Source organism: Podarcis gaigeae (genome assembly GCF_964106915.1).
Source record: "Podarcis gaigeae genome assembly, chromosome: 1".
Classification (NCBI taxonomy): domain Eukaryota; kingdom Metazoa; phylum Chordata; class Lepidosauria; order Squamata; family Lacertidae; genus Podarcis; species Podarcis gaigeae.
The window spans coordinates 94,582,514-94,595,081 of record NC_139678.1 but is presented as its reverse complement, the minus strand read 5'-3'; the positions used below and the strand labels follow the sequence as shown (position 1 = coordinate 94,595,081).

The following is a 12,568-nucleotide window of genomic DNA, read 5'->3' as shown; positions in this document are numbered from 1 at the left end:
TGACTGGCGATGTTGGAACACCTCTAGATTTTGGCTTTTCTACCTTAGGAGAAGGACCTTGTGCCTGGTCAGAATCTGCATCTGAACCATGTGCACCATCCTCTTCTGGCTCACTACTCTCTGGACTTTCATTCTCAGCATAAATGCCTAAATCATCTCTCAAAATGTCAGGGTTAGCATGTAAGTGAGTCCATCCAGATTGCTCACAAAATTCAGCGCTGCTACTGAGGACCACTTTTGTAGTATCCCCATTTGGGTTCACGAACCTCCAAGATTTGGCGTGTGGTTCGTACCCACAAAAGATGAGTTTCCTAGCCCTTGGACCTCCCTTTTTCCTTAACGCTTTTGGGATAAGTACATAGGCTGGACATCCAAACACCCGAAAGTAATTAATTTTGGGCTTCTTCCCATATAAAGCAAAATATGGGGTAGTGGCAATTACCGAATTATATACTCGGTTCAGAATATGAGTAGCCGCCTGCCAGGCTTCCGCCCAGTAACTTTGAGGGAGTTTAGCATCAAACAACATAGAGTTTGCCAACTCTTGCAGAACCCTGTTTTTACGTTCGGCCACGCCTCCTTCTTGGGGGGAATAAGGTGTAGACAGACGATGCTTAATTCCCTTTTTCTTAAAGAAATTCTGCAACACAGACCCGGTAAATTCTGACCCTCTGTCTATCTGAAAAGCAAGTACTTTAGTACCGAATTCAAGTTCCACTGCATGAACCCAATTTTTACCTGTTTCTGCAGTATCTGCTTTTGTTTTGAGAGGAAAAAACCATGTAACCTTTGTTTTGTCATCCGAGAGACACAGTGCATACCTCGAACCTCCCATGCTAGCAACTGGCATTGGGCCACATAGGTCCATATGCACAAGTTGGAATACTTTGTCAGATTTCCTATCTGAACTGGGATAGCTGCATCTATGAACCTTCGCCCTTTTGCATGCAGTACAATCCAAATACTTAGTACATTTGTTCATTTTGCACCCTTCTGATAATTCAGGTTGCCTTTTAACATACTGAAAATTAATATGTCCCAAACGGCGGTGCCATAAATGGACACAAGAATTATGCGTAGGTGAGTTCACACAACCAGCATGAACCTGTTCAACTTCATCTGGAATTGTCTCAAAATAATATAACCCATCTCTGCATTCCACCTGCAAAAGAGATACGTTATTCTTTGAAATAGTGCAAACCCCATTTTCAAACACAGTTTTAAACCCATTTCTATCAAGTTCTGACACAGACAAAATACACCCCTTCAATCCCTTTAGCACGTAGGCATCAATTTCTGTTTGCAAACATTTCAAGAACACTGTGCCTATGGTCTCTAAGGAACATTTAGTTGAATCTGCCATTGTCACAACTTTAAGGGTTTGCAAATGTCTGCAATTCTGCAAACGGACACTAGATGGTGCCACCAGGTGGTGAGATGCACCACTGTCGATCAACCAGCGTAGATTGCTGCCTTGGCCACGCCCTTGCATCAACGCCATTGCTGAAGCCATGTGCTGTGTGCTGTGGGAGTAGCCATGACCTCCTCCTTTTCTTCGACGTCCCCTGGAACTCCTTGTCTGGTAACTAGGGGTAACGGCCTTGGTGCTGTCTTGACCAGGTTCACGTGTGCAATTCCTAATTAAATGGGAAGGGGAACCACAGCGAAAACAGTGTCTAGCTGCAAAAGCATTTACTGTGTGCTCAAACTCAGCATCAACACTCTTAGGCACAGCATAACTCCCCTTTAAAGACAAACCTCTTTCTCTTTGCCTTTTATCCTGTTCATCTGCAAGCCGAGATGAAATGTATTCAAGGGTTAATTCAGTTGAAGGCATAGCTTCCAAAGTTAGAGCTAGAGTCTCATAGCTTTTATCAAGAGAAGACAACAATATGTATGACTGCTGCTCCATAGAGAAAGGAATGCCCAGCTGTCTTAGTTGATTAAAGGCAGACACCATTTTGGCAATATGTTCTTTCACACACGCTCCCGGTTGGAGACGTAAATCAAACAAACATCTTGTAGCATGGATCTTGGCCCCCGCAGTGTTTCTGGAATTTAGCCGCTGCAGAACCGTCCAGACCTCATGCGTGTTCTTTAACTCAGAAACGTAAGGCATTTGCTCTGGTCCCACTGCCAAAACTAGTAGACCTTGGGCTTTCCTGTCACGTTTCTGTGAAGCTGCTGCTGTTGCTTTGTCTTCTGCAGACGCGTCTGCAGCTGCCTGTAAAGGCGGTGCTTCAGTACAACTCCACAACTCTTTTGCTTGCAACCAAACCCTCACTCTAGCCTTCCAATCTTGCCAATTTTTCCCATTGAGTCGCGTAAACGGGACAGAAAAACTTTCCTGGGACTCTGCCATCCTCCCTGGGGCTTAGGAACGATACTCACACACCTGTAGACCGTCTCCCAGCTGCTGAGGTGGCTCCTTGAAGAATAAGATGTCTTCCAGCGAGTACAAACTGCGCAGTGCCTATTTAAAACTTTTCTAGGCACGTTGCAGGACTCAAGCTGCTTTGAAGGCTTTCGTTGTCGGCAACCGCTTCTGTCTTCGCTCCAGTCCTTTCATAAATCACTCTGAACTGCACTCCTTATCTCCTTCTTGACGTACAAACATCCATAACCTGTCCCATTAAACTTTAATTAGTTTAATGTAAATGCCCAGTGCGCTTCCATCGTCACAAGTCCCACTACAGCAGAGTATTTCGCACAGCAGTTGAAGAAGGGCAGGAGAGGCAGTATCTTTTCTAAGAGGAGTCTTGGAGCATGCGGTTTGTAACTCAAAGATAAGGTTTATTTACAAAACAAAAACAACTCTGGCGAAGAACCACACATCTCAGCAAACACGCCCAAAAAAGGGGAGAAAGGGGGAAGAACAAACACACAGGAGACTATTTATACAAACTCATGTTCCTGGAAGCCTAATGACCTCCAGCTGCTCAGTGATTAGAGCGTTTCTGCTACCTTTTAACCCTTTGATAGCAACAATACCCAGTTGCCACATTTTGCACCTGCTATAATCTCTAAACAGTCTTCAAGGACAGCCCCATGTAGAGCATATTTGTTGTTTAGTCTTTTAGTCGTGTCCGACTCTTCGTGACCCCATGGACCAGAGCATGCCAGGCACTTCTGTCTTCCACTGCCTCCCACAGTTTGGTCAAACTCATGCTGGTAGCTTCGAAGACACTATCCAACCATCTCGTCCTCTGTCATCCCCTTCTCCTTGTGCCCTCCATCTTTCCCAACATCAGGGTCTTTTCCAGTGAGTCTTCTCTTCTCATGAGGTGGCCAAAGTATTGGAGCCTCAGCTTCACGATCTGTCCTTCCAGTGAGCACTCAGGGCTGATTTCCTTCAGAATGGATAGGTTTGATCTTCTTGCAATCCATGGGACTCTCAAGAGTCTCCTCCAGCACCATAATTCAAAAGCATCAAGTCTTCGGCGATCAGCCTTCTTTATGGTCCAGCTCTCACTTCCATACATCACTACTGGGAAAACCATGGCTTTAACTATACGAACCTTTGTTGGTAAGGTGATGTCTCTGCTTTGTAGAGCATATTACAAAAGTCTAATTGGGAAATTACTAAAGCATGGATTACTGTGGTCAGATTACCTCAATCCAGGAATGGCTGTGGCTGAAGAACCAACCAGAGCTGTAAACAGGTACTCTGCGCCTCTGCAGCAACTTTTAAAGGTGGGAACCAGGAATAGCCTCAGGCTACATAAACCACACTACTGAAGCTGCAATCCTACCTACTTTACCTAGGACTAAGCTCCACAATGCAATTTACATCTTAGACATATGGTGTTTATAGTAAAACATTAGCAGGAACTTGGCTCATCAGACAGAAAAATTCAGAGTATCTTCCAGCACTGACACCTTTAACATCACTTTCCATTTATTGACAAATGAGGCAGAGAAAGGTGCTCACTAGTTTGCAGCTGCACAAGTAATGAAAGGCACCAACATACACAGGGAGATGCAAGAATCATAAGTTGAACTTTCAACAACGTGAGTGAAAACCCCCAAAAGACAGCCTTAAAAAAAAAATGAACTATTTTATTTCAGTGGGCAGCTGTCATGTTAAGGTATAGCATTATCAACTGCTAATCACCTTTTAATCATAGAGAAACAATACACCTGGACTTTCCTTCTCAAGGAATGGCTCATTCTGCACTAAGAATAGGTGGGCAATGTATTTTTAAGAATGGGAAGCGTTTTGGTGCTTGCAGAGTGTAGGTTTGTGTTGCCACTGCACAAACATATTCAAATGCAATTTTGTGAAAAAGATCTTACAAGAAAAAAGTGACTTGTGTCAAGAACAGCTTCCCAGAGCATCCGATGAATGCACTTGGATGCACTGCAAATTCATCTACCTTTTTTGATGCGCAACTGGGCATTTAATACTTAAGGAGTTGGACTGAATTACTCTACTCATATTTTCTGCTCCAGTGCCAGCTCATAACGTGTGATCTATCCGCTTATGTCCTAAAACCTATGAGCCAAATCAGCTGGTACAGGTTTGCATCAATCCTATCCATTTTAGAGACGGTTAAAAGAATCACTTCTAGTTCTGAATTACAAAAGACGCAGCCAAACATTTACCTCAGGCAGACTGTGTGTCTTCTGAAACTGAGATATAGAATATGAGCGGATGTAATCTCCCATTTCTTCACGGGTTTCTATTGCACGTTTCACAAGCCACTGGGAGAAAAGAAAAAGGGAAACCCTTAAAGCAACACCTTGGATGGATATATATAGGACAGACATGGATATCAAAAAGGGAATAAAAAATAAGGAAAATCAACACTCTGTAAACAAAGGGTTACAGTTATTACAGCTACTTACCTTTCATATTTTGAAACATTTAGACAATGAACATGGGCATCAGTGCATGTTCATCATCTGAACCAAGAAACAGAAAACCCACTGAGTCTCAGCATGACATAAAAGATTAGTGTGTCTGACTGAGACTAGATTCAGCTAAGCGTTACACAGAATAAAACCACTGAAATTAAAGGACATAGTTATGTTGGGTCCATTAATTTCAATAGGTCTACTTCAAGTAAAACTCAGTTGAATATCAACCCAGGATTTAAATTTCTGACCAGCTGTTGTGGCTGATGTTGACCCAGCCACTCCCTGTCAACTCAGCCTACCTCAAAGGGTTATTAGGAGGCTAAACATGTTGAAAGAACACAAATATGATGGAAGACAGGTTAGGCCCTTGTTTTTCTCACTTGTAATATTTCTGGCATGTTTCACTCAGCCTTTGCTGTGCTTTTCCTCTGAACAGTGTGAGTTAATCTGTTCTTCATGAGGCCAACTCTGCCCCACAGGGACTAGAGGCAGGAGTGGCCAATATGCCGTCCTTCTGATGCTCCCAACCTTGTCAGCCAGTATGGTCAATACTTTGGATGATGTGAGCTATAGTCCGGCAACATTTGGAGACACCTGGACTGGGCGGTATGAAACTCCAATTCCTGCTTTTCCATGACCATATCACAAAGGTGCATAGCAGCAAAACCTGAGTAGTCACAAACGACAATCTGCAGGCCCAGATTGGATGTGTCACTTGCTTATCAGGTTGCCCGAAGACTTAGCATGCCAATGGACATAACACAGTACTGGTGCACAGGCACAAGGCTTGAGACGTGTGACCTAAAGGAAAATCTTAACTCATGTTGTCATTGTAGATCAGGAGTCGGCAACTAGAAATCTCAGGCTAAGTTCAGCACCTATTTGGTGCAACCAGGTCGTTGCTGCACTTAGTTGAAAAATACAGAAACAAACAAGGGCCATGGAAGAGTAGCAGGTGCTGGTCTCATTTTGGCTATCAACCTACTTCTCCCCACTTTGTCAAACTGACAACCAGGCAAAAATATTTGCTGCCTTGCTCTTACATCTGCAGCTCTCAACTCTACTTTGGTGTGTGTGTGTGTGTGGTGATGGTGGGGAACCCATGCTCTCTATTTAAGCAGCCAGCTTTCCAGGCAAAGAACTCATCCCTGTTCACTTGCAACAGAAACACCTTCCTGGCTTGGTTTGGCTGAAACGTCAATTTTGCAAATGACGTTCCAAGACAGAGAAAAACAAGCACATATAAAACTATAAAGCAACAGTATTCCCATTTACATGGGCAATAGCAAACCATTTGGACACTCCGAGTCTTGCTAATAATTGACTCAAATTTGGAAATGGGTTAAATGCTTTGAATTATTTTTATTTCACAGAAGATGGTATAGAAATGATTACATAAAAGACTCCGAGATCCCAAGTTAAACACTAGGTTTAGAAGATGCCTCTAACTTGCTCCTTGTTCAGGATCTAATCAGAGACGGAACTATGCTTCCAATACAGTCTCTGCAAGCAACAGCGATGCAGTATCTCTTTCCATACACTTTTTGGTTACGGGAAATGCTGCAAGGCTACAAAAGGGATTAATCAATGGTGCAGGGATGGGGAATGGGTAGCCACCTAGATGTTGCTAGACTCCCATCATTCCTGACCACTGGTAACACTAGCTAGGGCTGAAGGGAGTTTGAGCCCCACAGCATCTAAAGGGCCTCCTACCCACATTAGTGGAACCATTTGTTTATGATTAGGAACACACATTCTACTTGGTTGTTTCCTGATCCAAACCATGCCCCAGTGGCTATTAGAGTTGCAGGGAAGAGAGAAAGAGGGTTACAATATGGTTTTTCATCAGCAGGCCTACTATACGGAGGTGTTGGGGGGAGCAACTTTTCAAGGAGCACCTACCTGCACAACAGGAAATATGTGGATGAAATCCAATCCCTGTATTTGATGAGGCTCCAAGCGATGAGGGCATTTCATTCTCGGCAAGACGGATACAATTTTCTCAGTCAAGGCACTGGAAAGAAGGTGAAGGATGACAGAGCTTAAGGTGAAACTTGGTGGAAGCAAAGCCTTGACTAGCCTGAAACTGCCCTCTAGTGGCTGAAATCAAATATTAGATTTTTAAAAGTGAATACACAAGCAATTTAGAACTGTGCTGATAAATGCTGATCTGTAGGACTGGAGGCACTTCTTTTTTAAAAATCATCTTTAGACAAGCTTGCAAACTCTTATTAAAAACTGAGAAAAAAATTCAAAGTTGTTGTTTCTTTTATAAACCTGTTGTTAAAAGCTTCTTATCAAACAATCAATCTTTACTTCATAAAATGTTTTCAGTTTCAGTCCAGGGAATGGTCTGTGATTTCCTTATTCTAGAATGAAGCTCAGCAAGTGTGAATTCGATCCAGTGCGCCAATGGGATGCACATCTAATCAGTTCTGAGCTTCCCAAGGTAGCGCATGGTAAAGTAACAACAGTTTAAGACATTCATGTGTTAATAGAAACACTCTACAGCCATACCTTGGTTTTGGAACAGTTTAGTTCCCGAACGTTTTGGCTCCCGAACGCTGCAAACCAGGAAGTGACTGTTCCAGTTTGCGAACTATTTTTGGAAGCTGAACGTCCAACAGGGCTTCCAATTGGCTGCAGGAGCTTCCTGCAGCCAATCAGAAGTCGCAATTTGGTTTCTGAACATTTTGGAAGTCAAATGGACTTCCGGAACGGATTCCGTTCTACTTCCAAGGTACGACTGTAATTGTCACTGTTTTATTTAAAAGTCCTAACATTTAAATAGTGCAAAAAGAAGGAGAAGGCAGCAGAAAGTAAGTGTGGGCTTCTACATGTTCCTGCTGTACTTAAACATTTCACTTTATTTTCATGGCTGCTTTCAGGCTTAGGATGAGAAGAGATTATATTACTGGGAGGGCACATCAGGAGCAGTAAGACCAAAAAATAGAGAGCAGAGCAGATTTGAAGGACCGCCTCTCCCCATATGAACCAAACCAGACCCTGCAAGCATTCTCTGAGGCCCTTCTTCGTGTGCCTCCTTCATAAGATGTCAAGAGAGTGGCAATATGAGAACAGGTCTTTTCTGCAGTGGCTTCGTGCTTGTGGAATGATCTTTCCAGGGAGCTTTGGCTGGTTCCTTCATTACATATCTTTAGGCACCAGGCAAAAGCATTCCTCTTCTCCCAGGCCTTTGGCTAATTAAACAAATGATGGCCTTTTAAATTGCAGTTTATTGTTAGTTATAATAGTATGCAAGTTTTGTGTTTTTATATTGTAAACCACCCTGTGATGAAGGGTGGTATAGAAATTCAATACACCATAATAATTCTTAAGGCTCAGGTGACCACTTATGCAAGCTTCAATTACAAATATGACTGGTACTGAACACAACACACAACTGGAAAGAAAGATCCCTTTCTGGCAAGCTCCCACTTACATTTTTTGGCCGATGGTAGAGTTTTCCTGAAACAGTAAGTCCACATCAATGTCGAAACTGCATGTTGTGATGCACCACGTCATGCCGCCTACCACCTAGAACAAGGCAAGCACACTCGTTTTATCCCTCGCAGATGTTTGGTGGAAGAACACAGAAGTTAACACAGAAACATCTTGTGCATTTATTTAAAAATGAAACACAAAAGACAGCCCCCCAATGTCACATTTTCACGATGGCTATGTTCTGCCTCCAGTGTTAGCTGGAGGTAGTATTGCGTCTGAATGCCAGTTCCTTGGGCACTGTATAAGGGCTTCCACTCACACTGGGCAATCCTCTCCATCACCCACAGAACCCCACAAAATCGGCCTGGGGTGGTCAGGGGAACCTCCAAACAGTAAACATCTGGAGGAGAGGGAGGTTTATTCCCGCCGGCAAGCAACAATGCTTATGCTGATTGCACATTCTGTCAGTTTTTGAACTATTTTAGCTGTTTTTATGGTATCTTTGCAAATTTCAATGAAACACATATAAAAAGAGATTCATTTTTATAAAAAAAACCTTTAAAATTGCACTCTTAATTCACAACCATCTGGATAACATTTGTACTCATCTGTACAAATTAGCCCTTGCTGATATGTATATATATTTACCAATTAAAGCATGCCTTGTGCATAATTTGTTACACTCTCACCTTGTCAAAGGGGGACAGCCCTTTAATTCTTGCCCTGAAGTATCCAGCTGCCACCAGCAGCTCTAAGATTTCACTCAGCTTAATACTTTGCTCTTCATCTTCACGGGTTTCAACCTAGAAGAGATAGTAAACTGATTCTATGTTCAAAAAAACAAAACCGTGTTCTAAGTGTACACACTACAAATTTATTTGCAAAATATTTCCTTTTAGTAGACACACTGTTGACTACATTGTAAAACAGTTTTAATACTTTTATAGCCGGTTTCGTCCTGCGGAACTGGCTATAAAAATATCAATGCACATAGCCCCAAAGAATCCTGCAAAAACAAGATGGTGGAAGTCCGGTGTATGAAAACTGTTCAACTATTGCACAGGTTTTTCCTCCAGTAGTATATGCTGAGATTTCTGATTCTGTCAGACACAAGAATAATGAAGTAACCAATGCTCCAAGGAAGACAGGCACATTTGTCACTTATAAAGACAATACAACCAATTTCCAAATTCTTTAACAAAACATTCTAAAACTTCTACAGCTTAGCCCAACCATTACATTTCTAATACCACCATTGCAGTGTGGCGTTACTGATGTTTACAATGTTTTATATCTCTTGAGCTATTTGGTATTTTTTCAGAGTGCTTGAGGGAAATTTCCACTGAACTAATAAGAGTCTTTGCACTAGCTTCTGCTAGCTCACCAGCTCTAAGAAATGTAAAGTTTGAACCAAAGTTGTTATTATCATGTGTTTTGAGGCACTTCTGACAGAAGCCCTAGCACTAATGAAGATCAGATGAATTTGGCTGATAAAACAGTCATGTCATTTGGAGAGAGAGGGAAATACCATCTTAAAACACAAAATTATGTGCAATTTATGAAAGTTTTATTGTGTTTTTAATATTCTGTTAGAAGGTGCTCGGAGTAGCTAGGGCAACCAAGTCAGATTGGTAGCATACAATTATTATTATTAGTAGTAGTAGTAGTAGAAAAAAAATGCATGTACAGTGGTATCTCGGGTTACATATGCTTCAGGTACCCAGGTAACCCAGAAATATTACCTCGGGTTAAGAACTTTGCTTGAGGATGAGAACAGAAATCATGCTCTGGTGGCACGGTGGCAGCGGGAGGCCCCATTAGCTAAACTGGTGCTTCAGGTTAAGAACAGTTTCAGATTAAGAACGGACCTCTGGAATGAATTACTGTATTTTTCGCCCCATAGGACGCACCTTTCCCCCTCCAAAAATGAAGGGGAAATGTGTGTGCGTCCTATGGGGCGAATGCAGGCTTTCGCTGAAGCCTGGAGAGCGAGAGGGGTCGGCTCTTCGTGCAGATCTCCGCAAGCCGTGGGAGCCCGCGCCGGGCTCCCATGGCTTGCGGAGACTTGCCTGCATGCCGAAGGCTGGGCGCGTTGAGCTCAGCGCGCCCAGGCTTCGCGCAGCTCTCCGCAAGGTGTGGGAGCCTGGCGCTGGGCTCCCACGGCTTGCGGAGAGTTGCCTGTTCTGGGGGCTGGGGTTGGGGGAAGCTTGGGCTTCCCCCGCCCCAGCCCCGTGCCTGGGGAAAAAATAATAATTCCCCCCCTTTATTTCCCCCCAAAAAAACTAGGTGCGCCTTATGGGACGGTGCATCCTATAGGGCGAAAAATACGGTAAGCACATAACCAGAGGTACCGCTGTAGTAAACATCATATCCACTTCAGACCGGTGCTGATGTTACAAGTTGGTCTATATTTGCGTACAAACTGGATGCTTGCAAAGGTCACAAAGCCATGCTATTCATACATCATAACAGACAGCCCTCCAGATGTTGTTGAATGACGAGTCCCATCAGTCCCAGCCAGAACAGTCAATGGTCAAGGATGATGGGAACTGTAGTCTTTGAAGAGGAAGAAAATCTGTAGAGCTCCACAGTGACTCCCCCTGTATACAGAGCTGTACTTTGACAGAGTCAAAAAAATGTGTATGTTGGTAGACATGCAGCTCCACGTATGTGTATGTTGGTACTAAAGCACATTATGGGAGCAAACTGCTAGAGAAAGTGTCTCTCTGCTGCCACTCCCCGCATCACTCAGAACCTGTGAGATGTTCTTCAAAAGGATGACAAGCAACTACATTCCTGGGACCAAGTAACTACTGAACACAGTGGGCCTTATTTCTCAGAAACCATGCATAGGATTGCTCTGCTAGACAAGAAGCAGAACTTTACTTCTAACAATGATTTACTGTTTTTAATTAATGTTTTTCTATGTTTTTATCAGTTCTCATTTTATATGTAAGCTGCCTCGAGTCACATCAGAGTACAAATAAATTTACTAAGAACTTTTACCTTCTAGATGTGGTGCAACATTGTGGACTGTCCGTTCACAGTACAACATATAACTGCTCTATAGAAAATGCTCACAGAAAATAAACACAGCTATCCAGTTCTCTGTGACAAACATTTACCATTACCGATTTCTGAACAGCAAAGGAAATGTGGTATTTCTATCCCCCACTCCCACCTCCAAAGGATCCACAGGGTATTTCAAGCGCAAGACATGACACTCAGGGAAATATTCTCTGGAACAGAGAATATGCCACTCCAAGCAGCCTCCTATCCTCGGGTACACCATGGGAGTTTGGAGGAGAGTTTTATTTCAGTCTGCACTCACCCAAATGAAGCTGATGTACTGCCTGCCAATACAGTAAGCCTGCATTTAACTTGCTTGCATTCATCCACTGGTTCCTTCCCAACCTTTTTTTGGCCATACCCCACCTAAGCATCTCTAAAAACCTGATTCACCCCCCCCCACGGAGCACTACTCCCCCTGAATGCGCCCAGTGTATTTTCTGTTTAGATAAACTTTTCTGTTTAATAATAATAATTATGATTTTTATTTATACCCTGCCCCCCTCAGCCAAGGTTTAGATAACCTTTCCACTGTCACCAGTTGACATTCTGATTTCAATTTTTAAAATGTGTATGTCACAATATATATTTGCAGTATATACTATATATGAGGCTCCTAGGACCACAAGAAATGCAAAAAAATCACTGTTAGTAACTCATTATTGAATTGTCCCCTGTGGGATGTGTGCCTAGTTGGGAACCACAGCATTGCCCTTTATGCATGTGGTAAAAAATATATATAAATGAATAAAAATGTGGTAAAAAAAATATAAATGAATAAAAATGCACAAAGTGGGCAGGGCGTTCGGGGGAATTTACTTTGGTAATCCCACTGTCCACTGAACCCATATGCGATTTTTACTTTAGGCGTGATCCCTCGCGTAAATTGAGGGCTTACTGAACTAAGCACCCGTCCAGGAAGACATCTGAGGTAATAGCAATGATGTGCGCCTTGAGCATGTGCAGAGTGTGACACTGGCCCAGCAATTTATCCCCTCGCTGAGTTCTCCTCCCCGTCATACAAACAAACACCGGTCCCAGGACTAACGTTTCCTGGAGAAGCCTGCGCTGTGCTTAGCCTATATACACGCTTCCTTCCCCAGAAGCGAACCTCGACGTGTTCGGGGCGCGTTTCTTGCAAGGCAACAGGACTTGCGGGCTCGCCTTGCAAAGCAAGCGCTGCCCGGAAAGCTCC

General features: G+C 43.1%; 1 protein-coding gene across 2 annotated transcripts in view; it reads right to left on the bottom strand.

Moving 5' to 3' along the window:
- The window catches only part of CCDC93 (CCC complex scaffolding subunit CCDC93), a 47,748-nt gene that overhangs the window by 34,761 nt on the left and 419 nt on the right, over nt 1-12,568 (bottom strand). For both annotated transcript variants that reach the window (XM_083708991.1, XM_083708992.1), the window contains exons 2-5: nt 8,994-9,107; nt 8,303-8,397; nt 6,763-6,874; nt 4,606-4,704 (exon numbers count right to left, since the gene is read on the bottom strand). In XM_083708991.1, the coding sequence (XP_083565117.1) occupies nt 4,606-4,704; nt 6,763-6,874; nt 8,303-8,397; nt 8,994-9,107 (420 nt within the window). The remainder of the gene's footprint in view (nt 1-4,605; nt 4,705-6,762; nt 6,875-8,302; nt 8,398-8,993; nt 9,108-12,568) is intronic.